This window comes from Syngnathus leptorhynchus, chromosome 12 (assembly GCF_054491065.1).
Source record: "Syngnathus leptorhynchus isolate UIUO chromosome 12, UIUO_Slep, whole genome shotgun sequence".
NCBI lineage: Eukaryota > Metazoa > Chordata > Actinopteri > Syngnathiformes > Syngnathidae > Syngnathus > Syngnathus leptorhynchus.
Window position 1 is genome coordinate 8,271,343 of NC_141206.1, and position 27,772 is coordinate 8,299,114.

At 40.8% G+C, this 27,772-nt stretch overlaps 1 protein-coding gene across 3 annotated transcripts in view; it reads right to left on the bottom strand.

The window, feature by feature from the left end:
- The window catches only part of LOC147048258 (transmembrane protein 132C), an 82,877-nt gene that overhangs the window by 47,980 nt on the left and 7,125 nt on the right, over positions 1–27,772 (bottom strand). For 2 of the 3 annotated variants that reach the window (XM_085925271.1, XM_085925268.1), the window contains exons 2-4: positions 22,573–22,689; positions 19,967–20,095; positions 19,548–19,782 (exon numbers count right to left, since the gene is read on the bottom strand). Coding sequence is in view for 2 of the 3 variants with exons in the window: in XM_085925268.1 (XP_085781394.1) it covers positions 19,548–19,593 (46 nt within the window). In the remaining variant the exon portion in view is untranslated. The remainder of the gene's footprint in view (positions 1–19,547; positions 19,783–19,966; positions 20,096–22,572; positions 22,690–27,772) is intronic. The other variant, XM_085925269.1, reaches the window with a different exon arrangement.

Genomic DNA, 27,772 nt, shown 5'->3' on the forward strand with positions numbered 1-27,772 from the left:
TAAACTTTCAAAGCGTCAACAAAATGCCGCAAAGGTGAAACAATTACCGCTGCAGGATTTTTAAAGCACACTCTGGAAATGCAGTGAAAGTTTTAGTAATGCAGTTGTTGAATTTAAGAGCTTTACTCTTGGAATAAGGTTGTTACATGCATTTTGCATTTATTGAAAGAAAGTGAGAGAGAAATGTTTGTTCTTCTGTTGTAAACGCAACGGCCGCAAACTTGAGCTGTTTACCACAAGCGGCTAATTTAATTTTTAATGCTGAGGCCGGCTGCATTTCTGAATATACGGTTTAATCTAATAGTCATAAACTTTTGTGGTTTGTTTGCTTGAATGATGCTGATGGTTTGTTTTGGTTTCTGCTGATCATTTATTTTCACATCCTATTTGAACTCTGCAACCGGTTTGGTGATCCAGCTGTTCATCACGCCGTTTCGTTTGCCCATTTTCACTTCACGGTATGAATTCTTTTTATCTCTCGGAGGGTATCGAGGAGGGGGGCGGGGGGGGGGGGGGGGTAGTGTTTTGTGTGTTTGCATTGAAACACTACTGGGATTTAAAACGCGAGTAACATGAAGATCAAACATCTTGACCTATGGTTGAGCGTAGCTGCTAATGAGCAGTAAGCAATAATATTCACGCTCATGTAGCTAAAAAATAATAACAGCAAGGGGAAACACCCTTGCCCAAAAAAATATGTTTCTCTCCTCCCGTGCCCACTGTGCACTCCTAATGATCACACTTGTGCTTACTTCTCTTGATGTTTCTCTATCAGCAGGTGCACAAGCCCATTCCCCCCCCCAAACCAACATGCATTAGTATTCATATCACGTGTTTGGGTGTCCGGCAAGCTGAGCAGGCTCTTAAGAGAAAAGCACTCTGTTGATGAGAAACAGATCAATATCTAAGCAGCCAGTTATCGTCCACATCCAAACTGGCATCCCCCCTTAAGATTCTCCCTGCGATGATAACGATGGGGGACTAAGCACAAATGTGTAAAGGGGCGCCGGTTATGTAAGCGGAGATGTTTATTGTGTCCGCAGTGATCGTGATTATTAAGAGGAAAAGAAAAAAGTTTGACATCAATAGCTGTGGTTGATAAAAGGCCCAAAAAAAAAGGCAGCGATTCAATGTGGACTGTTGATTTAAGAGCCCTGCTGAGCCGTGCCGTGGCTTCTTTGACCACTCCTGAGCCCTCCTATTTGGTTTTATATTCTCACTCGTGCGGTAAGAACCATCAAAGATAAAAGCACAGTTGGTCTTTGTCACACCGAGACAACAGTCATGAAATGTTAACAGCTTGGCCTCACGCCGGAGAAGAAGAAAAGATTCCCAGAGTTGGACTCACCTTCAGCTATGTCAGAAAATAAAAAGCAGACGTCAAAGAGTAAGCGGAACGATGTTTGTAGTCTGTTGTAAAAACGTACGATATACGTAAAATGCAAGGCATTCTTCTTCTGAGAATGCTATAAAAGTACAAAACAAATTATTATTATTGATATTATTTATTACATATTATTATATTTATATTTGTATATATTATCATTTATTTTTTATATATATTTTTAATTTACGCTTGATCTATATGAGGGAAAAAAATCAAGTCAACTTTGCATTCATAAGCAACAAAATGGAAACCGATTGGGAAAGAATAGTCATAGTGATCATCTAAAAGTTCAATCCGCCTGCGTGCTGATTTGAATCACACTTCCCATTCCCCAAGCATCCGTCCATCTTGTCAGATGACAGTCTGTCAACGGCTCCAGAACCCTGGCCCCGGATTCTCAGCAAGGACCCCGTTCATAGTTGAGTAATCTCTCCGGGGCTCTCATTCTCAAGTCAGACTCAGCGTGAACTCATTTCTGAGCCACATAGGATGTTTCTGGCTGAAATGAGATGTCTTCAGAGGTCAGAGTGTCACTTGTGTGTTTGTGTGTGTTGGCGTACAAACATGGATCCTAACTCGCGCTTGTGTAAACGTAGATGCCAGCAAATACCTTGGAATGGTCCTGCTTTATAGGATTTCTGTGTGTATGTGTGTGTGTTTGTGTATGTGTGAGCTCAGCCCCCCGCTGGGAGCAGCAGGGGGGGGGGGGGGGCACGTTGAGGAGGTCCCCGCTTTTAGCACTGCACACTCCTGCACACATTGCTCAGTGGCTTAACTATAAAACACAAGAGCGGGCAGATCAAGACGTGAAAAAAGCAGACCCGCTCAGAAAAACTTCATTTGAATTTAAATCGGCAAATCTCAACGTGAAGTTGGCCCAAAAAAGTAAATTTGCATCATATGAGGACAATCGAGCACACCAGTTGCTCGATGGACTATTTGCTCTCAGCAACTGGAGAGGTTGGAAACATATTCTCTAAAAAAAAATAATAATAATACAAAAATATATTTAAAAAAAAAAACTTCAATTTAAATCCAGACACAATTATTGCATTCGTCAAGTTCTAATTTGTTTTTATCGCCCATCAGCTCCATATTTTACCCTGTAATTATAGACTAAGCGCTCGGTGGGCGGTAAATGCTGTAAACACCGTTGCTTTCATTCTCACTTTTGTGCAGTGAAGTGTCTTATAACCGGCACACGATGGGTCAGGGTTCCCGCAGAACAAACAAATGTTTGATGCACGAGCACTCCGGTAGAAAAGGAGAAATGTGACATATTGGAAGAAGAAAAAAGAAGAAATATATATGAACTGGAGGTGGTAGTTAAGTTCATCATGAGTATGGGAAAAAAAAAATATGATTAGCGTATTTGTTTTCCTCGCTTTTTGTCCCGTAAATTCGACGCCGGCCTTGCTTTTGAGGATGGATGGCCGTCGAGCCGCACCGCATGACATTTACAAATGCTCACGCTTTGTTTTGCTCTTTTAAAATGAATGCTTGAAACTTTCTATTCTGCCAGTTGTGCAGCTGACAATTAAATCTAATTCAATTCATTATTGTCAGTATCATTTGTTTAAGTCAAGTTTGCATATCAGAATGAAGGTCGATGATGAAGCTCACGCAGTTGACTTTTCTATTCCATCTGTCTCTCCTGCACTTCTTTCATTTCCTGCTGTCTTTTCTCTCGGGGGGAAACAGGAACTCGACTTCCGAGGCGCTAGTTAGAGTTCAACGCTCCCAAAAGAACAAACAGGAAAGAAGAAAACACTTTGCATGGCCCATTATGTGTTTCTAAAAAAAAAAAAGAAAACATCACAAATCTCACTGTAAATTCAGGATGTCAACAAGCAAACACAAAAGACAAGAACGGACGTGCAAAGACACAACAACACGGCGGGAGCGCCGAGGGAGTTCAAACACACGGCTCCGCGGCACGCTGCGAGGAAGCGTACAGCGGCTGTCTCCGTTACCGTCACGGTCAGCCGCCTTCCCCGCTGCGCTGCCGTTCGCCGTTCCCAATCTACAAACGTCAATATTTACAAGACGGCCACAGAAGATGCTACCCGGCAGCCTTCGAGAAGACAACCATCAAGCTTGCACCTGCTGCCTAGCTAATTAGACGCATTTGGCTTTCATTTAGCTTCAAGGTATCAAAAAAAAAAAAAAATGCATCCAGGCGACATCTTGCAGTACACGTCGATGCGAGAGTGTCTGTTTAGTCGGTCGATGATTACAAGGAAACATGGCGCGGGGCGTGTCATTTGGTTTTATCTCATCATTAAATAACAAATATGTGGTTTTGTTTTTATTCCCGCTGTTTGTTTTGCTTGCATGTTACACATATACCGACAGTACAAATGATTAAAAGCCACAACACCTAGTTACTGTTCAACTATTTGTAAAAGCTACTGGTTTCTAGCAACTAGCTACATTCATATAGAGGTATAACTCTTTCAAAACCAAAATATTACCAATATTTGTGTTCAAACAATGCACGGTAGCCTTCCGTAAAATTAGCTACATTTACATACAGCCATAACTCTCAAAACCAAAATATTACTAATATTAACCTAAAAACCTAAACTTTTCTCAAAAGTGCACCTTATAGTAATTTGTTGCATCTGAAGTTGAAATAAAAAAGATAAAATGGAGAATGATTTGATTTGGATTAAAAATCTGACATGATGCATTAATGGTGCGCCTTATAGTCCGGTGCGCCTTATATAAGGACAACGTATTAAAATGGGCCATTCATTGAAGGTGCGCCTTATAGTCCGGTGCGCCTTATAGTCCGGAAAATACGGTATATATTTTTAAGAATTCATTAATCTCTTGTTTTTTATTCATAGGTACATTTCTACAGTTTGCATTCTAAATTTGACAAAGTCATTGAAAATTTGACGGGGATTTTTTTTATCTATGTCCGCTAAAACATTTGTATGCAACAAACATGCTAGCACGTCCTTGAGAGAGGCAGAAAATAGAAAAGTGAGCAACGTTTCCATTTTCCATGTGCTCTTCAATACATCTGCAAGCCATAATGTGCTCTAAGCTGTCCGCCCGAATGAGCACACTTGTCACCACGCATTCCTTTCAGTTTCATTCAATTCACCTGTGTCGACACCAGTGTGTGTTTTTGTCACATCACAGAGTTTACCGCTTCACACTGGGGCTAACAGATACAATCGGACATGTTTCAAAACATCTCGTCGGTGTGTCATGTCAAAGTCTGTCGTCTGGAAACTGCTCACGCTACGGGATAATCTGCCGAGCGTTCGAGGTGATCCCAGTTTGCCGTTCATGTTTTGGATCGAAGGATTATTGTGTTTTCTTCTTCTCTTTGGGCAGCACGGTGAGGTTTGAATCTTGTCACTGGGTATCTTGTACGGAGTTTGACAATTCTCACCGTACTTACTCTTAAATTTTAAGGCCAGTGACGATTATGCCTAAAATCCTAGTTAGCGATTAGCTTTTTACGTGGCAGAATAAACTAAGCGGGTAAGTCTACCTGTTTTGTGCGCTTATTGTTATTTGGGAAATTGTCCAGCTTCCATAAATAGGGGGAGTAAATGTAGCATATGCTAGATATGGGAAAACCCGACTGTCAGGACCAATTTTACCTCTTTGGAACAGGAAAAAAACAACTTTAAAAGACATTTCTCATTATCAAAGATCAATGTGTCACCATAGAACAATTAGTGGAGGTTACTCGATTGCTGCAAGCAATTAAAGATGTGAAATTGCATGTTCAAATGGAGGTGGGCACTGGGATTAGACTGGGAACAGCATGTAATTCAATTGCTTGTTCGTCGGCAAATTGTCTATTGCCTCTTGGGGTTGTCCGATGGTATGTAGGGAAGAACAAATGTTTGAATCAACACGTTGGCTTTTTTTTTTTTTTTGATAATAAATATTCCCTTGTTTTCCTTTTCTTTGTTGAGTTCACTCGTGCACAATGTCCAGTTGCTATGCTAACACACATGCTAACATGCTAGTCTTCCATCCACTACATGCCCACCAAAACTTTCGTTCTAATTGAACGGAAGCAGCTTTTTGAGGATATAAATTATTATTTGCAGAGCAGGGAGGGTTAGAGAAATGATCTCAATGACAATTAAGATAAACCGATTCAGTTGAGAAAAGATTGAAGCTGTGATTCAGGACGCGCGGCAACTCTTCTGATTAGCAGCCGGGCGGCGCTTTGCTCGACATTTTTGATGCGGGACAATCTCAGCCGTTTTCAATTACACACTCCAAGAGCCCTCTAACTACCAAAACCAAACTCATTTGCATGATTGAAATATAATTATGTTGTGTTCTCTTACAATGGATCACCACCCGCCCAGCAGTCTGGCCTCCGCCCTCGAGTCGGAATCAATCATCAGTAAGCAGCCGAAGTAACTTCTTCCAAGTAAAGTTCCTTTGAAAGTTTTTCTCTTACCAATCACCGCAAAAGATACATGGCAACGCTGATCCATTGTGGTTGCCGTATCATCCAGTTTTAATGCGGTAAAACCTTTTAAAAGACAGATCTTTGTGCACTTGCACAAAAACACACAAAAGCCTCGGGGAGAAGAGTCATGCTGACTACACAAACGTACTGTAGAGCGATTACGGTACTGGCGGGGGTCGGTTGGATTTCTCAAACGCCTCGAGCGTTTTGAGGGGGTTTTCATCCAACACCCTTCACAGGCGTGGAACTTGTACCTTCGCCGGTCGTTCACCGCAAACATCTGACTTCACGACAGCTTGTGAGGCCAGCTCTGTTGATCTACACAACAGAAGACTTTGTGAACTCCTTTGGAATCGGCCTCGGGGAACGCGCCACTGTGAGCTTGACACGCACATAAACATCGTAGGGGGTGTACGTTATTAGCGCTGGCGTCCTAGCGTCGCCATCAATGCGCAATGACGAGAAATCACGCCCGATGGCTGGAGAGCTCGGCTCTACTGATGAATCAGTCGCCATTCATAGCAGATGGTGAAAAAAAAAAACATGACATTTTTCGAAGATATTTTCGATGGTATTCCAAGATTTTAACGTGGTGACATCATTAGTGTGAGGGTGTGCATACATTTGCAGTTTGAAAATCATTGACAACATGTTCTGGCTTGAGCTTGAACTTTATTGACCATCTTTGGTCTGATATTTTAGTTGGCTCGCAAAGCTTCCATGTCCTTCGTCTTAATTTATGGACAGAACTAATCGAGCTACTGTATACCAGATGGCTGCTGTGATGATACCATCAACCTTTCGCGGGTCACAGAGCAGCACTCGGACATTAGTCTACTCTTCCTGTTAGCATCATGCTGGTCACATACCTACAGCACACACACTTTGGTAAAGGTGATTTTTATTTTATTTTTTCCCCCACCAGATACACAGATGGTATTTACCCATCCACTCAATTATTAGTGTCGGGGAGCGCCGCAGTTGTAATCATTCAGCAAGTGGATTCTCAATTACTGGCGCGTGCGTGTGTGTGTGTGTTTTAGATGTCGCTGGTTGTCTGGTGATGCAGCTCATTTGAAATTGTAAGTCATTGTCCCAGCATGTTCGACATAACAGGTGGCCCGCCCCGCTGCTTGTGCCAAAACATGTGCCGTCATAATAAATGAATGAAAGAGGGAAATTATTTTAAAGGAGCATTTCCAGGTTGGGTTTTTGCCCATCCTAAGTTTTCATTCATAACAGGTAATATTGTGAGCTATACTGTAGAGGAAAAAAAAAAAAAAGGCAGAATAAGAGTACTCTTATAGATTAGGTTTTCAGAAAATTCTGCTGAGTCGTACTTTGATTGTGTAGCCATCTGTTTAAAGTGCCCCAGAGGTTGCGCTGAAAATACAGTGAACAATGTATTATTGCAAGGTCCTATTACCACTTTCAACTACTTACGGAAATTTATAGAAAAAGCTTTACCGACAACACCTCTGTATTCACAATAATAAACACGATTGGAAATACACTTAAAGATTACATGGCAGCTGCTACATTATTTGCTTGGAATCTTGTGTGGGTGTGGGTGAGACTGTCAAGGGGGGCTTGCGAGTGTTTCTACTCTCTGGGGTAAGAGGGAGTGCTAAATAAATAAAAATGCAATGTGGTATGTCACCTGCGCCACGTGGAAGCAAGCAAACCTGAGCCATGCGAAAATACAAGAGCGCTCTGACAAATATATTTTATATATGGATATATATATTTTTTTCTATATTTCTATTATATATTTTTTATTATTATCTCTCTCTCTCTCTCTCTATATATATATATATATATATATATATATATATACATACATTTTTTTCTATATTTATATCATATATATTTTTAATTTTTATTTATTTTAATTTAATTTATTTTTTTAATTTAATAATTAGCATATTTGCCCCACCCAAGCTACACAATACAAGTATCGCATGTAATCCATCACCTAGTTTTTCTGTATTGGTCTTGCCAACGTACAGACAAAGCAAGGGTCCCTAAAAGCCGGCTTCCTCCACAAAGGTAATGAGGTGGTGCTGCTGCTGCGTGCGCCCAAGCTGAACTTCTACATTTCCAGCAGGTTTCCCCAAAGCCCGTCGTTTGTCAGCGCAGACAGCAGGGGGGTTCTCTTTGTGTTGCTGCTGCTCTGAGGCTTCCTTCACAGCTCACTAAAATCTAATTCCTCAAGCGTATTTGGCTTCTTCGCAGGTCCCCTAACCCCAACACTTTGTTTGCTTAATATTTGCCTTGTTTGCATTTTTTTTTCCTCCTTCTCATCTTGGCTATTGATCGATTTAATTCCGCTTCTGTAATTTGCTTATAGAATCCTGTAGCAAGCCACCCTGCTGGATTGTCGCTCTGGGGGCAAGCTGCTTATTGAAATGATTCATCCATCTTGAGCCCATGTCGCCGACTCACGGATGAGATTTACTTTATCCCGGTTGACTTTTGGCAGGAGAGGCCAGGAAGACCATTAAGTGATGGCTACACGTGTACTTGTAGCAAATGTGTCACACTTGGATAAGACTCAATAAATATTTGTTACTTCTAAGCTTTTACTTCAATTCGTAAAGTCCCATGATAAAAAAAATATCTATTTACCACCCATGATTTACATATATTGTGTTTAGCATATGATTCAAATATGCCACTTTAATCATCAACTCATTTTGAGTGAATGTTCTTTATGATGAGCTTGTTTCCCGTTTTATAGTTTGCCGAGCCTGCCGGGGGGGCATTTTCACATTGGTCCAACCACTTGCCATTCTTTTTCATGACAATACCATAACATCAAAAACATGACCTAAACTAATAAAATGTTCCATTGCTGTTTTTCTTTCTTTATTTTTAAATCTGAGCCCAGAATAGCTGTCCACTGTTCCTGCGATCCCACTGCTGAGACAAACCTTCAGCACAGCTAACCTAAATTATCGTACAAAAGATTTTTCTTCTTTAATGGATTTCTTTATTTCACACAGCTCCTCATCAGACACTTGTAGACAGCAGCATCAAAGCAAGAAAATCCATTATTTTCCACTCTGCCTTTCTCAGTCACCACATCCAGTCCCCCAAGTTTATGAAGGCACAAATTATAATTAGTCTACAAAGACTCGCTGAATATTCAGCAGTTCATAATATCCACTGTGTTCTTTTCACCACAACGTACAATGTAATGGAAATAGATGGGTACATAACACAAGTCGGGGAGAGAAGGGGAGCAGTTTTTTGATTATCCGGGTTGCGCAAAAATAGATGAGTTTACATTATGGAAATAGATTCATTTCACTTTCACTACAGTGCTTTGAAGGGCACTCTTATTATTATTGAAACGTATTCAGTCCCGTATAATAACATAATGAGCATGTTAAATAAGATTATGCTTAAGTATAATTTGTGCTATAGCGACACTATGTATTTCGACTGCTTTGTTTGGATAGAAAATGACTTTTTTTTTTTTTTAAACATTTTTCCCCAACTCAACTCCTTGGACTTGAGGATATTTAAGACAGAAAGAAGCGGAAAATAATGAAATATTGTCTCTTTATTTTATAATGTATCATGGAATTTGCAAACATACCTATATTGAGATTGAACAATAAAAAAGTACCCAAAAAAAAATAATCGAATAATCGTCTGTGCCTGAATAGTCGATAAATCTGTCCACTGTAATTTGCAAGAATTAGTTTGAAGAAAATAAGCGTCATGTGTCTACATCCATATTTGTGTACAGCATACTTTAGCATGTTAGCCTGACACCACTTGCACAAAGCAGCAGTCAGCATTAAAAAAAAAGGTGCGGTGAGATTCCATCCAGAATCCTTCGCAGCACAAGTCCGATTCTCAATGAGAAGCGTATAATGCCGCACCTGCAGAGTCAGATTAGCCCGTAACCAGCTCTTCGCCCCCCCCATCCCATCCCATCCCACCCCCTACATTCTATTCTCTTCTGTAATACCCTATTGAGGGGGTAAGGGAGGAAAAATATCATTATAAAAGAAGAGCTGCAAGCAAATTGAAAAACAGTTTTAACCATGAATATTAATGCACATAGCTTATTTCATATAGTTTTCATGCTGTGTGCACGCCGCAGTTAATTCAACCTTTTGATGACGAACAGAGGGATTGAATGCGCTTAAAGGAATGCCATGATCATAATCGGCTAACTGCGGACCCCTTTGACAGTTGACGACTTATTTCACAATAACGTTCAGTGCGAATGAAACTCCACATCAGGAAATGGCGACGGATGACTGACGTCTCCGTGTCTTGGTTTTTTTTTCAGTTCTCTTCTCGATTAGATTCACTGCTTTCTTTAAAAACGCAACTCGGTGCAGGTTTAGCCACTGAGAGCTCAACTCAAATCCCTGAGATAAATAATGGATTTTGCTTTCTTTATGTAGGCGTTAAACTGCAAACAACATTTTTAGAGGCTTTAGAACTTGAAATCCACAGTATCTATTTGATACCACTTGAGGATCAACTTGGTACTGGTAGCATTAGCCTCCAACAGTCTTAACTCAAGACCCCCCTATGGCCAAAAAATAAAATAAGGTCAAAAACTGACATTACCAAAGTGGGGCCAATGATATCTGACCAGCTTGACCCATTAAAAAAAACAGAAAGGTTTAATATACAGCAGCATAGTGACTATGAATGTAAAGCAGCACGATCGATGCCAGCCGGAAGTTTGATGGGGAGAGACGACTTTTGGAGAATAACGTTGGGTCATCATAATTCCGTGATTGCGGGAGAAAACCCTGGAGGGTCCAGGAGGGGCAGAGCACAAAAACATCTCTAAATGTAAATCTAATGAGCTCACCAGAGCATAATTTAATTGCATCTACATATGAAAGCATCTCAGAAATAAGAATGGGAGTTGTTGTAATTAGCTTTCTCGATTGAAAGGTACAAGGCCATTTAGAGGATCCAACCCACCAAAGATAAAAAAAATTAAAAAACAGATATAAAATATATAGAGGAGAATTGTAAATCATTTTGATTGTGATCAGGAACATTTCATACAATCATATCCGATAGAGATATCATCTATTGTCTCATTAAAATTCAAAATCAATACCAGGCGGACGATCTCCGGGGGAAGCCGACTCACATGGGGACCAGAACAGAAAGGATAAGAAAATGAATGTGCTGATGAAAGTCACACCCCACACTATGAGGGTAAAGACACAAGGGGGGGGGGGGGGGTACCGGACCGGCGGGCCAGCTCATCCGTTAGCTTAAATTAAAGTGGCATATGTCTCCCCGTGCTTGCTCGAGTCGGGAAGCACAAGTAGTCGCAAAAAATCCCAACGTCCCACGAGGCCACCGACTGTTACCGTGAGCCCTCGCCAGTGTTCACTCACTCATCTTCAAGTCCACAGTGAAACCAAACGGATTTCGTGTCTGTTTAAATCCTTCGGCTTTGGATACACTCGGCTCCCCACCCTAGAACAAACCTTTTAAGAAGTAATTTATCTTTTTTACAGAGGCACTGGGCCCAGATTTCACCCTGGACATGCTTAAAGTGGTGGTGAATTGGTCATCAGGGGGGGTGAAAGACAAGAAGGACAACGGTACAAGAACACCGAAACTTGACCTGGCACATCATTTTCAGTTTACGAACATTCTTGGCACGGCCATGGAACTTGGTATATGATGGAAGGAGAGCCAGAGGAAGCGTAGTCGTTGGAGATCTGAGTGGACATTCCATAACTGAAGTTGGGTTGTTAACCGTCAAATCCGAAAATGTAGTTGGAGAACTGCTTTCGACTGCTTCATTCCGAATTCTCGAAGAATCATTTCTTATGCCGATGCCCAATAACCGATACGCTACATTGTGGTGTGACATCACACCATGAGTGAAGTCAAGGTTCTTCCACAGTTCTTTAAATGTCACCACAGAGGACAGATATTTCAGTATAGATAAGAATTTAAGAATTATATTTGGACCAATGGTCCCTTTGGAAAGGTGCTTAGCAGGGATTAATGTCTGGCATACAAATGATCAGATATTTAGGATAATCTGATCAGACCCTTTGCCAAAGTCTTTCAATCAGATGTTTACAAAATGATTGAGCCGCTTCCAGATTTGGCAAAAGACTTGAAAATCGGAGCAGACATGAGTGTAGCTGAGTAGCCGGGACGGGACGGTGCAGCGTGACACGCTTTGCCTTCTCGGGTTTGCCGCTTATTCCGGACCATGCGAGCAGTCTGAGCAGGAGGCAGATTGGCCATTCCTTTTCCATTTGGATTGATCCCGGTGAGAATGAATGTTCGCCGGCCTGGTAATTAAATTGGAAAAGGGAAGAAAGGCCACAGATAACTGAAGATTCAAAGTAATGGCTTTGAGGGCGGCAGGACAGAGGATGCAATGGACAAAGTGGAAATGTAGATAAAGGATTCTATTGCGGATAAAGGGCACAAAGCATGATGGGTCAGCACAGGCATGCCGCTTTGAGGCCAACATTTTGTTGTGGACTTTGGAATGACAAAATTAAACCAAAAAGCTGAAGGACATCAATAAATAAAGTGGAACGTCCTTCGAATTCGACATGTCGATGAAACGTATTCTGCTTTTTCATATCCACAAACACCCACACAAAAATACACACATTTATCTCATCGGTAGGATCTCCGACATGATTTTTCCTCATTCGTTGATGACATCTGTTCCTCCGCTTCGCAGATTGCAATTTGGGGACCTAATAAGGCCTAGCCAACTGGCCATCGGCGCACTTAATTCTAACTAGAAATTGTCAAATTGCCATTTTCAAGGCTTCTCACAATTTTCAGCCCATGTCTGGCCTCAAGCCCATGGGATGGATCAATATCTGCGTCTGCTTCTCCTGCCCAATGCATCACCCTGCTGAAGAAACACACACACACACACACCTGCACCGCGGCTGGAAAGCAATCGACTACACCACAATAACGATATGAACGTGTATACGACCCACCGACTCCTTCATGCATATTGTTTAAGTTTTGGGGAGCGGCAGTATTGTTCACAGCTCAACTTATAAGCAACTGTGGGTTTATTTAAACTGAAACAATTATTTTGACAGTTAGCCAAAAGATTTTTCACGACGATGCGGCACGATTCTTCCACAAAGGCATAACAAGCTTGTGACTATTTATTGTTTGGTGGCGGCACACGCGTGATGTTTACCTCTCTAGGCTGCAATTGGCGAGGCAATTGCATCCTACGAGAGCCCCCTTTCCCCACAAATTTTGAATGTGAAGTGTCCATCAAGTCTAAAATGATGGAGTAGATGATTATAATCTTCCCCAATCCCACTGTGGCGGGAATCATTACAGGGAGAGAGTGTTGACAAAGTGAATTGGCAATTTTCTACACAGACCCTCAACTAAAGCTATTCAGAATGTCAAACCCACAATTTTGAGGTTACAGCTCCCGTTATTAATCCATCCTGGAGCCAATTTGTTAATCTGACTCGTGAGCTGTAATGGGTGAGCTCGACAAATGCAACAAAGAAATTCAAACAAACATTTTGCGCAATTGTTCCTGTACTTTGCTTTTAGAAAGAATATCCATACGTGTCAAATAATTTGACAGTCTATAAAATCCGAACTGATCATTTTCCAAAAATGGAATTGAAACATCAACGTGAAGAAGACAAATCCCCAAAAATTATTCCTGGCAACGGGATTTGTTGCCTTAATTGAAGACGCTTTGCTTGAGAGCTTCGGAGAGTGTATATGTTTGCAAAACATCTGTTCCCGTATGACTCCAGTCTGCTACCAGTTAAGCTGATATGACAGACGCCTCTCTTTCAGTTAGCCCCCGGCTAGTTTTAATGACATTTCCATTTAAGCAATCAGCTCAAACTCAAGACAGACTTCATATTGAACCACCCACCGGTGCTTCGCTAGGCCGTTTGAGAAAAACCTGGCTTGACGCTTGGATTGATTTGAACAAACAAAATCATAATAGGACTAACGTGGCGGAACCTTGAAAGGATGGGTTGCGCAATCAGTACACCATCATTGCTGTTTGGCGTTATGTTTTCAACCAAACCATTCGGTCCCATTCTGACAACGTATTCTTTTTGGTATTGGCTAGAAATGACCATCCTCCTGTTGCTGTGTCTTCCATGTGGACACTGCAGCATAATACCTTAGTCTCCACTTTGCTGCAGCAGTTTTTTTCTTCTACTGACTCTCCTCTACCCCAAAAAAAAAACCTCTCTTGACCATATACGGAAGACTGTCATTCCCGGGTATTTCCGTTGTCTGTCGGCGGATCGTTTAGTTCGTTTGTGGTTATCGCTGATTCGTGAAGCAGGAAACCGACAGTCCAAAAAGGAAATATTTGATGACTGATAATAGCTAATAAAACTGAATGAATTATGGCTGCAGGCTGAAGTAAAGCAAAGCCAATAATAATGAAACAAAATAATTTTAAACAGCAAGTGAGTCATTCATTGATCATCAAAAATAATTGTCGGTAATTAGCTCTACAACGCAATCTTTTTTTACACTTATATCAACGTTTATAATGCTAAACTGTAACTTTAAAAAACTCCCTGAACAGGTTTTATAATTTTACGCTTGACCCTGAATGGACGAATCCCATTTCCATTATTTTCTCTAGTATAAAATATAAATCAAGAGAAAATATTTGATGAGCTTGCAGAACGTGGACGTATGACAGATGAACTAAAAAGTTGTTATGGCTGCGGAGCTCGGTGGCAGCATGAACAGACTTTATGACAGCACACCCCACCGGGACTATTGTCGATGGAATCAATCATGTTCTCCTGGTGGAGCAAACAGCGCAAGGCGATAGCTTCTTGCTCATAAAAGTGGCAGAAGTCTCCTACCTCTACTATATTTGAGTCTTCTTTGCTAGATAGGACATTTACTCACACAAGCAAACCTCCGAATAATGTTGTACGTTCCCTAAAAGTGATGTCGTGTCAAGCCGACCGAGAGACGTGAAACATGAAGGCTCTGGGACGAAAGATGGCGAGGTGAACCGTGTCACCGTTGGGAAAAGGATCAATTCTTTCTTTCACGTGATTGCGTAGCTTCATTAGAATTTCGGTTTGATTTGCAGGGTGTGTGGCGAGCTTGCGAGTCTTACGTTGGTTATGCTAATAGTCTGCAGACCCCCCCTGCTGATGTATGATCTTTTCCCAGTTGGAGGCCTGTGAAGATGTTTGCCCGCAGAGACAGTCTGCGTGTTCATCTCAGAACTATGTTTACAATTGGAAGCCACTACGTGCGGCTTTGTCTGAGGCATTATCGAGGTACATCAACCAACCGCGCTAACAAATATTTGGTGTTAATATTACCATGTGTTGGCTATTCTATTAATATTAGTATGATTTTTTTATATTTAATATTTTTAATATTAATGTATAATATAATATATCCTATCATAAATAATATTAATATTCCAGCAATAACACAGTTTGTATATAGACATATGTTTGTTTATAAGTCCATGTGCCTGCAAATGTGTTTTCCGAGAAAACCAGAATTTTGACCGTAACTTGAATATTAGTAAATACGGCATTGCTTTTAAAGGAACTTCTGAAAAGTTATTTTAATGTTGTCATTGTCTACGGTCATAATCACATGGGGGGGTGGCACAATAACAATATCTATTATTTATAGTCGTTTTTATAAGCGCTCCAGGACACCGTACAGAGCATGAATAAAAAAAATAAAAAAAATAAAGAGTTATTCTAGCCATTATGATGAGACTCGATAAAATGACTAGAACTGTCAACTGCTGTAATCAGCTAATGTACATTGCTAATTAAACCTTTTTCGAGATAATCGGAAAATGGTGGCTTTGGAAAACATAATAACTCTACAGAAGCAGAGGAGCCAATTTCTCCTTAAATCACTACAATGATATCTTATTGTTCTACTTTTTTCGTGCCTCCACAAGAAGTACTTTTCTGGGTCAATCCACATACTGGGCCGTTTTGAAAACAAAATGTTCTCACGCCTAACACATAATTAGTATTCGATTTAACAATCATTTTCCTCCTCCAAATACGATATTTTTAATTCACAAGTTTAAGTAAATTGCAGGAGACTACGTGGAAAAAAATATAAAGGCAATTTCAAAAGTATTTGTCAAGTATTCAATCGCAACGCCATATGACCCCAAAATATGACCAAGAATATTTACGTAGACTAACGCATCTGATTTCATCATGTCATAATATATAGAAATATAGAACAGAATATTTTTGACAGACGTTTTACTTGCCACATGTACAGTATATGAAATCCATTCATAATCCCACAGATGGGCATCTTTTTTTCTCGACATTAGCAGGCGTGCTGCAAATGAATGTCAACACGTTCCTAATGCACATTGAGTTTTTTTGTTCTCTGTGTTACGAGCCATCCGATATGACATATGGCTCAGTGGTGCAGTGTTTGCTCACACCGCTCCCTGGAGCCTGCTGTACGATACACTGCTGCACATAGGCCAGGCCAGCCTTCATCCATCACTGCATGCTACTGCACTCGGACGGGAGTTTGGAAATTGCCAGAGAAAACTTTCTCCGTTACCATGCTGTGCTGCTACTGGCGGCGGTGATAAATGTATTCACTGGAAATAAGATATCAAATTGGGAAGCTGTTTAATATGCTTATTTTTTTGGACCCATGTTTCTGGGTTTGAGCTTCAGCACAGTTTCCTGTACGCAAAATGTTTTTGAATTTTAAGTATATTTAAAAAAAAATCTGTACACATACGTACCCTTTTGTATAACCCCATACTGTTGTTTGCCCTCTAGTGGTGAATGGTGATATTACAACTCAAAACCCACGGTTGACGTCTGCATACTACTGGTTCAAGTGCTAATGCTAATTTTGCGTTGCTATTTTATGTTAAAGTCTCAATATTTCCTTTAAGCAACCAAAAAGAGCGAAACGGAGTTGGACTTTTTTGTCATTGCTTTTTTGGGCCCATGCAAGAATATTTGAGAAAACGATCTTACGTTTCAAGCTTCAGCTATAATAGCAAACGCCCTCCTTCAAGTTAAAGAGTTGTCAAGTAATATCCCCCAAGACTTTAACCTCTAGAGTTTATATTTCACAGCTGTAATGTTGCCATAAGATCATCTGTTTTAAATCTCGGGCTTTCCACCTCTTTCGTCAGTCTCCCGCTGATGCCAAGCAGCCCGGAATAAGCATAATCCACAAAAATCCACTTTAGCCTTAAAAAGGGAAAAAAAAAATGTCTGCTTAATAACTCTGACTGAAAATCAAATAAATGAACTTCTAATTCGGGAAGATTCCAAGCAAAGAAGGGCAGGGCGGTGACGTGGCAGTGTGAATTCAACCAAAGCACATTAGTAAGAAACAAAGCTGAAGAGACAAAATCCTTAATGTACGATGCAATAAAAGAAAGCGCGGCGAGCTCTATTATGCAAGGATGATTTGACTGGGGGCTCATTGGAAATGTGTTAATTGGGGCTCATTAAAGCCTTTTAATTCAAGAACGACCCATCAAACATAAATGGCCCCCTGTTATCGCACCGGAGAAAACTAGTCAGGTGTTGCCTGAATACCCTCACTGGGTCGATTTTGCCGGGATTGTTTTTGTCTCATCTTGTCTGTTTTAAATTAAGACGAAAGTGGACGAGGCATTTATTTTCAATGTTGGAGATGAAGTGGCGCTCAAGAAAAATGACACTTGAGTGTAAATGTGCCATAATGTCAACCTCTGTTAAAAAAAAAACCTGCAGTGAGATTTTCTTTACACTTTCAGACTTACTAATATATATTTGATTATATTTATTATATTTTATTTGATCATTTGAGTTAATGAAATATGTAAACGTTGAGCCTAAGCATGACATTTTAGTTTCCTCTTTATTATACTGAAAATAAATAAGTACAGCGCCACCTACTGGTTCTACTCCGGCACCACCCTCGATCCAATTGATTAGCTTTCACCATATTGGATGCTATCTAATGATATACGGGACTGATTTGATGCGGAAGGCACTGATTTCCAGATTTGAGCGGATCAGCATTGTTTTTAGCACCATTGATTGTTTACACAACACCAAGAGGCACGTCGTTAAATGGCAGCCATTGTCGTCTTAATTTGGATGACAACAAGTAATTAAAACTATGCAGCATTCGGTCAAAACACTTTTGCCACCATTTGGTCATTTGACTGCACACAAATGGAAAAGCAAATCATGTGTCGTTGCGAGTGGGCCAAAAAAATCAATAACCGGAGATTTTTAGAGAATGTCTTTTCGTGTCGTTGGAAACCTTACGCTTATTAATAATCTATCAGTCAATTTTTGGCTCCCCCGAGACCTTTTTGTGTTCAACATAGAAGAAGTGGCCAGTCAGTAGACTTTCATAGACCTGCAGATATGACAGCTGACAGGATGGTAAGTCATCTTTATGGCAACATTTCCCAATAATTTGATGGCTTGTGTGACAGCATGCCTGAAAGTAACCTCCTCACAATTTGCCTGTCAGGGGTACTCACATCAGGGAGAGATATACAGCTTGGCATATGAATGTGAAATTAGAATACTGGATTTAAAAATAAAAAAAATCTCCCTTTTCAAGACTCGATTAACCTATAACACTCAAAAAATAAGAGGTATGATGTTGTGGCTCTTTACAGACATCGTCGCCAACTAGTGGCTTGGAATGCATATTGCGGATCTTTTTTTATATCAACAGGGGTTGTTTTGGGGGGCTCTTACTTGAAGCCGGAATTATTCTGGATCTATTGCATATTCAGCCCTCAACAAGTCTTTTTATTTCGGACACAGGGTTGGCACAAAATATTAGTACTACAACTGGATGCTGAAGTGTGCTGGATTAGTTGTTGGCCAGGACTGGAGGCTTCCGGGAACTGTGTCATCAGGCTAGCAGACAGCTGAAGTCTGTAAACGTGTTTTAGTGAGCCAATAAACTGTCTATTCACTTCAGCATCTTGGGTGTGCAACCTCAAGTTCACCGTCCTGCCCGCAAACATTTCCAATGCAATTTCACAATTTGCAATTTAGGACAATAACAGAAGATAAATGGCATTAAAAAAAAACGGAATGCTATTATATTGTGTCATACTTATCAATTTGCAAACTGCGATCGTGTTGTGCTTTTCCTTAAAAATGGCTTGACAGCGTTTTTCATCTTTCACAGATGTTAAAACTATCAAGTCACCTCAAAAATGAAAAAAAAAAACTCAAATGTGTTTTATTTCTTTGTATTGGTTTAGGTTTCAGCCTGCTGAACTGCAGCACCCTGCATTTGTCTCACTCTCTCTCTCTAACACACAGACACACACACACAAACACACACACGCACCTACACACACACACACACACACACACACACACACACACACACACACACACTCCAGGCAACTGTCACAACGTATTCATGTTAATATTACAAGTCATTTTGTATTCTGCCACAACAGCTTACAGCTAATTACGAGCCTCATAAATTATCTATGTCCGCTTGGCGGAAAGGGAATCATTTGCATTTCATCATTGTTTCCCTACCAACCCAAACGACCCTATAAAAGTTCAATCACAAGCACTAGACCTTATTATGGAGCAATATGTTTCAGGTTTCGTCTTTGCCCGTTGATTTATATGACACCAAGTGTTATGCATGCACGCAAGTGTGTGGTGCAGCTTTTCTTACCTGTGCACAAAAGTGCTGCGAGTCCCACGCACCGAAGCGGCTCCATCTCTTTTGGCTTGCGCTTGTCTTTTATTCGGGAAGAGCCGCAGGATCGCTCCCAAAAGCACCAAAGCCTCACTACTTGGCACGCAATTTATCCTCTCCCGGTGCCGGTCTCCATTTGTAAGTGAGCAGATCTACTCGCTGTGCCATGTCATACAAGAGGATGGAAGTGCCATTCTGCGTCCCCCGCCACCTGAAGTGGAAGAGAGAAAAAAAAAAACCCACATGCACTCATTAAATCCAGTTTTTGTCACGTGCTGTATTATTAAATGAACTGATGTTTGGATTTGGTTATTGAAAATGATGAGTAAAAAAAAAAAAGCGTTGGTGGTTTTATGGCTGTGCGTAAAAACGCACCGCGTCGTCTTTTCATTTACCTTCTATTGTAGATTGTGTGCGTCGACTCGTGGATCTTCTCACTTGCAATCAAATTCAACCTAATCCACTAAGTTTGCATGAAAAGAAAGTCCGTAAGCATTGTCCAAAAAAGCGCTCATCTCCGCTCGCTCCAAGTGTGGTGAAACAATAAAAGGGGGAAGAAGAAAAAAATAAAGAGTCCGTCAACTTTCCACGCGGGGAACAAACGAATTCATGCGCAGATCCGTGGGTTTGGATCCTCCCTGCACCCTGTGGTGTGGAATCGGAGAGTGCGGGTGCACAAAGTGAGGGCTTGAACGCATTCCAGGCTCGGATTGGCAAACCTCAGCGTCACGTCATTGGGGCCGTTGAATATCAAAGCGGAATTAATATTTGCCTTTTCAGTCTTTTCTAATTTTGCCATTCAAATAATATTGACATATCAATTAACAATTCAAATGCGTTTAGATGAATGACGCGTTATTTGTGTTGAATCCTTAAGGCAATTATTTGGAAGTCAGAATTGTTGGTTTTAAATCCAGACGCAAAAATGTTCTTGATATAACGTCAATTTTCCATCTGGCACATTTTTGATCATTTTAGACATGATCATAAGTTACCACACTCTGGCGTGAATAGAAGATAATGACTCTGGGGGAAAAAAAAATATTTATATATAACACTCCCATAACTGGATGAATCATTAGTCTCATTATGGGAGAGTGTGTTGCAACTGGTTGGGCCAATGGTGGGATGATGAGAAGCAAGAGTGCCCCCTAGAGGGAAACTATGACTGCAAGCAGCTGTCCTCTGTTTGCTCCAATGACTCATGACAGAGACAGCACTGTAAACTCCATCAGCTTGCTTCTTTTGAACAGAGAGCAAAGAGAGAGAGAGAGAGAGAGCAGAGAATGAGCGAGAGAAAGAAAGAAAGAGAGAGAGACAGAGAGAGAGAGAGAGATTGGTGGTACCTGTTATATCGTCAGAGTGTTATTGTCACGTTTCTGAGGACATTTCTATCTCTGGAAACATAGCACTTGACTGCCATACTATTTTATATTCAAATACCAACGGAAATGAAAACTGACTAAATAACTAAAACCAAAATGTAAAAAAAAAAATCGTTGAATGACTGGAATATACCAAAGGGGGGGAAAAAAAACAAAAAACCAAGTTCCGCCAGTGAGGTAGGGGCCCATGACCGGCAGCGACCCTATTTTCCATCTGCAGTATCGGAATAGCGGGGCCCAAAGTGTTATTTCCTTCACAAGGCCGTAAATTGCTCACGGTGTCCCGACTACCAGACATGGAAGACATACACACACACTGACATCGTAACTCCAGTGTTGTTTGCCAGTGCCTGGGGAAAGTCAGGCTTTAGTAACTTTCTTTCAGCCTCTTCCACGGGTCTAGTAATGAACCTTGTTTGGAACTATTTCGACCCTTTAGGGCTACCATATTTTCTTGTCTTGCGCAATGCAGAAGTGAGCCATAGAAGTCAGTGTGCATCCATCCATCCATTTTGCAATGCTTATCCTGCCCCCGGGTGTTTTGAGTATGCAATAAAAAGGTCTTCCAACTATCGAGACAGTCGGCAGCCCGGCCGCTGAGGCACGGCAATAGCTGTGCTAAACAGCGGTTAAAGGTTATCAAAGGAGCTCAGTCACCCAGCGGACGATGGAGGAGAGCGGCTCTCCTCTTCATCCGCCCGACACATCAGCTCGATATAAGGGGAATGAAATATCAAATGTGTATCGGATTCAGAATTCCCCTCTCGGAGGACGTCACTCGAGGAAGCTGAGTCGAGTGGATGTAAAATGTGAATTCTGACTGTTGCGCTTTGAAATACTGACATACATTGCTTTCGTTGCATTCGCGCGAACTATCATGAGCATATTTAGAATATTGTTCGTTTTAGATTGGAAGGGTTATGGTGATGGGTTTGGTCAAAATGGCAGAAATATTGCATCATATGGAAAAGGCCAAATGGTGGAAAAACCTATTACGGGACTGTAAGAAAAATAATAGACTGGTTATGTTGTTTTGCAATGTCAGACAAGTTGAAAAAAAGTTTAAATAAGTCATGTAAAGGTCAAGCTTTTGTGATTACGAAGAAATTCAAATGGTTTCCACCCTTAATGTGACTAAAACAACTGAAATAGTATGGTTGCAAAAGTGTGCACACCCTCTAATCACTTATGGTGGTGTTCCTGATTAGTCAATCAATACTTTTAAATGGTAGTCACTATTTGAAGTGTCTCTGCTTAACCCCAAAATAAATTTCAACTGTTCCCCCTTTTTTTTTGTGACAATTTCAGCACAAACTTGCAGGTGCTATCCAGTGGCGCCCGAGAAATAAATTGACACAAATAGTGTTTCAAATTTTGAAACAACTTTCAAGAAACCTGTAAGTGAAAATAGTGCTCTTTACAAGCCATCTATTATAAACCTGTCACATTAACCGACATTATGTCACACTGAGCTGCATTACACCTTAAAAGCCTGCATGGAATCTCTGTCATTAAGGTGGGAAGCCATTAAAGTTGAATAGTACAAACTAGGATATTTTTTTTTTATGAAGACATTTCACCTTATATAGCTGAAACACTTTGTCAGTTGAACTTACCCAGCAGAGAGCCATCAATAATCCAGAGTGGTCACATGTGAGTCCTTTGCTCCGAAATGTGTCTGGCAAGTGACCGACTTGCATAACAATGAAGTCATTGAAGAGTTGTTCACCTGACTGGAAACAAAAAGCTCGTTAGAGGTCGAGGTGGGAGTTATGCTGTGAAAATAAAAAAAAAAAAATAATAATAAAAATTAAATTTCCCCACCCTGACCCTGTGGTCATAAAAGACTCCATTCACACCAATTAAATCGAAACAAAAATCGTCACATTTCCGTCATACTCAAATCCATTTATTAATCAAGCGTCATCGCCAGAGGTCAACTCGCTTATGAATTGTCGTAACAAAATTGTCCGGTGTCCTTCACACGACAGGGGGCGTCACAAACGAAACGATATTGTGAAGCTTGATAAATGAGGTGATTCGGCGTGGGTGCGTACTAAAAGCATCATGTTGTAAATAGAAATAAAGTGCTCGAGCGGAAAACATTTTTGCTCGCTGTGTGATGCTCCTTTTAGATAACGTTTCGTTCGGGCAAAGGAGGAAAGACGAACACGCGGGAACTGAGAAATGGGAGCAGCTGGAAAGGAAACACATATTGTGATTGAGCTTGTGACAAAGCTAATCACGACTACAGTGTAATTTATTCATAAGGCACAGTTATAACACCGAGCCGGGGACTCGTTTCAACGTGCTGCGTTGTCTGCGAGGATTTTTTGTAATTCTGGTCACATATCGGGGAAGGGTTCAATTGAGAGCAGCTCGTCTTGGGTGTTTCACCTCACAGCCAAGCTCGAAAAGGATGGAGAGGAACGGGTTCAAAGTTCATTGGGAAGCCATTTGAATTGTTTGATTTAAACAAAAGTGTTTTTCAATTATGGTACATTTTCACTCACATAAATAGATTGTCGATAGATTTATAAATCCTGCTGGCAACTCACGTCTGAACTCTGTTAGCTATTAGTTAGCTACTATTCAGATAGCGAGAGGTTAGCTGTGGGATATTGCTGAAATAGCATGCCAGCAAATTTGTTTTGCTAAAAATAAAAAAGCGCTCAAAATCATACAACAAATTGGATGAATAATAGATTAGCGTTAAAACGAGTTGATAAAAATGTACGTTTTGTACAGATTAGCCATCATTCAGACAGCTAGAGGTTAGCTATAGGTTAATGCTAAAATAGCATGATAGCTTATTAGTTAGTAAAATTGCACAAATGATCAGAAAATAGATGGATAATCCTGTTTACGAATAAACAAACAGAAATCGCAACTGCTGGACAAACAAATCCTGGTACCCAAGTAGGTTGCGTCGCATATCAACTCCTTTGTTTCCTCATTTTCACAATAAAATTGTTTTTTTGGAAGACGTCAGACCCATAAAATACTTGTCTGAAGACAAAACGACGTTGTAAATAAACAGAGAGGTCACTGCTGCACCAGTCCCAATGACAGGAAGACGTAAACAAACTATTTTCTATACCTGTCTGGTATTTTTTGATAAAAAAGCCTTACGATAAGCAGAAACCATATAATCATGCAAGATCCATATATACATTAATACACGCACGAAAATAGTCACGAGAGCAAAACAAAAGATAATCATCAGTAATCGCTTGCTTTGTGTTATCGGGCCCTCTTGGTGCCAGGTTCCGTTCTCTGGCTCATGTCAGAAGGGAGTAATTAACATTTATCAGTCTCTAGCAGACCTTTCCCACAGTGGAGAAAATGATGTGTAACCTGCAATGTTTTTTTTTTTTCTCTCTCTCTCTCTGTCTCTCTCCCATTGCAATGCTCCCTCAACCTTTTCACCTTTCGGGGTGAGGGCTCCGATCAAGGCCCCCTCTGCTATTCAGCGGCAAACACTGATTCACTGGCCACTGTGTACTCCCTTTAAAGTTTACCATCAGTTCTCCTGAAAAGTCATTTAATGAGCAAAACACCAAATTGAAATACACTTTTAAATCCAAAATTATTTGAATTTCTTTTTGCATACAGCATTTTCCTAGACCGCTCGATCGGCCTCCGCTGCTATAAACATCAACAGTACCAGATGATCATTGCTTCTTAATGAAATCGAATAAATCGGCAAAGCAGGAAATGAGTTTGATTGAAACATTTGAACTCATGCACAAATTTGATATATCTTCACCGGAGTGATATCAATGGCTCCGATATTATCACCTACTACAAAGTCCGACAATATTACAGGATTTTAATTGCATGGAGCTGAATTCCAGGTAGCATCAAATTAACGGCAAAATATTATCGACGTAGATCCTCATTTAGATAACGCTGTTATAGAAATATTTCTGCCACTGTTGTTAAGTGGGTGTTGAAAGGTCAAGGCTATTCTACCTTTTGTTATATTGATTAGTATGACTGAACTATGAGCTGAAGGTTGAACATGAGTGGATTGTTTCACGTAACATTTTAGATACTTGATGCGTGCGCTCTTTGCAATTATTGACTATCGGCTTGATGTTGTGTTTCGGGGATTGTACAATCAATTCAATAACCCAATAGTGACAATCACCATGCTGTAAGTCTGCGCGTGAACAAATGATTGACACATCACTCGATGTCTCATATTAGCTAATGAGATTGGCTAGCCGTGACTAGCTAAGATAAAGCATAGATAAGGCATAAAAAAATGACTTTCTATCTTCTTTGAAAACAGGTTTGAATGGTAACTTTGTATGATTGAAAAACTAAACACCTTTCTGTGGTGGAGGACATTAGAAAAGTGTTGAAGTGCAGAAGCAGCATGTTTCATAATGAGCCGGCAACAGTAGAGCGCACTGCAGCAGCGGCGTAAAGAAAGAGGAGCCCTGTTGCACATTAACGTCTGGAGTGGTTTACGGAGCAGATGAAAGCCTTCCACTAATCACATTTGCCAGGAGCTCACTCTTTTTCAAACCAATACAATCTCTGGGATTTACCTGCATAAACAGCATTTTTTTCTTTTCTTTTTGGGCTAGGCTCTCATCAGATACAAACATGTAAATCACTTTGATACAGTCATGCTTGATATGCATAATCAGAATTTTACTTTTGGGTAAGATTTTGTTACATTTGCATTTGAAGAGATTGTGAGTCAGGTGCATTCTCATTTATTCCTTTTTTTTCATCATGTCGTTTTTCCAAAACAGCTCTCCAAAACGGCAATCTCGTACAGAAAATGTTTATGCATTCATGAGCCGCATTCGTGACACAAACACAGTCAGCCAATGACACAATTTCGCACGAGTGCGTTTTGTGATTCATTTGGCCACGCCGGATTCACAGCAATTACGATTCTCATTAATTACGAGGAGCTGGTGAACAGAAGAGAAAGGTGGAAAAGACTCCTGCGGCAGGTTGACGCCGAATCACAAATGCAAGATTTAATCAAGTTATGCTTACTGAAAGCACTTATTAGGCCGTCTTGTGTAACAAATCTACCTGCTTGTTTAATTCAAGAGGCACAATGCAATAATGGGTATTTTGATGAAACATGATTAGTTCAAATTGGCAGCTTTATGCATAACAGTGTCCTCGAGACACCGTTTATTATGCGGCTATGGTGGGGTAGCTATTTTATGAAGAGTTTTGGGGCATGGATGGATGGATGGATGGATGGATGGATGGATGGATGGATGGATGGATGGATGGATGGATGGATGGATGGATGGATGGATGGATGGGTGGGTTGGGTGGGTTGGGTGGGAGGGCGGACGGACGGACGGACGGATGGATGGATACATGGATGCATGGATGGATGAATGGATGGATGCATGAATGGATGAATAAGTTTCATTTGTAAAGAGGGGCCTCCACGTCAGAGCTAGGCCTTAGCCACAAGCTACATCCTTCTTCTAAAACTCAGTGGCCGTCTGATCAATGATAGCACTAATAATAACTGCCACGTCGTCACCGCTGTCTCATCATCCCGACTGACAGAGCCTAGCGGCACCTCTCCCCAGATTGCCTCTGCAGATTAGAACCGCATTAGACAGGCTATTTACCCAGCTAAAGCCCCCCTCCCCCCCCCCCCGCGGGCTCCCCCTTGATTTTGTTTGCCTACCAAAAACATCCCACGAAGGACATCACAACCTTTTTCAAAGTGAGAAATCACCGCTTCATGTATATTTCTCTGGCGGCTTCTGATATATAAACGCTCTCAGGAATGGAGGTTTGAGGTAACCCCCGCGGTGAAGACGGTCTTTCATAGTTTTCAGCTTTGGGAGCACTTTTTCCCCCCACTTGGTGTGCAGCGTTCATTACATGGGCCAGAACCAACGTTGGGCATCATTGACACATAGTTAAAGGTTAGCTTGGAACAAAACCACTTGCCCTTTTACTCTCATAAATATGCAGGAACCTCGGCGATGAAAAAGTGCAATAGCTCATCCGCATCTATACATCAGGTGTGAATATATATATTTTACACCCTCTTGCAAAGGAATGACCAAATTTCGGTTCGGGAACATCCGTTCCACTCGACGCCCGTGATGTGTGTGACAGAAAAAAAAAAAAAAGAGTCATTAATCACCTCGCTTGGCACCCTGGCCCAGTGCACCTCTCGGTAGTAACCGTTATTAGAACAAACGGGCATATTGCATCCGTGCCTTCCCTTGACATCAACACTTAACCATTAATCACCCAAATCACTTTGGAAGGTGGCGAGAAGGATCCTCATTGACGCGGAAATAAAAGAAAAGTTACTTTAATCTGAGCATTATCGCATTCGTGACGATCAAAGTTTAACTCATTCACTGCCAGCCCAGTACAAAGTTAAGTTCGACGTCTATTCTCGTCAATGGTAGTGAACGTTTGTGACGACGAATGTTCCGAAAGAATGATGAAGTGGATAATCTGTCGAAACTGAATCTAAATTTAGACCAGCAATTTTTATCAGAATTTCACAACAAAAACAACCAATCACCTTTCAAGTCCCAAAGGTTTTCTTAAATGTATTCCGTCAGCTCTTTCCTCAACGGATATGCAAAACAAAAACATTTTCCAAGCAACCCATCTGGCATGTTAGATTAATTGCTCCAAAAGCAATATTTATTCACAAGTGTAAAAAAAAACTTCTCTTTCAACACAATAGGTATTTAGATAGAAATGATCCGTTATGATAATGTCATTCTCTTGTTTCTCACATTTCCCAAAAGGTTGTTTTAAATTTTCCTCGTGCCAATCTGTCTGTGCAAA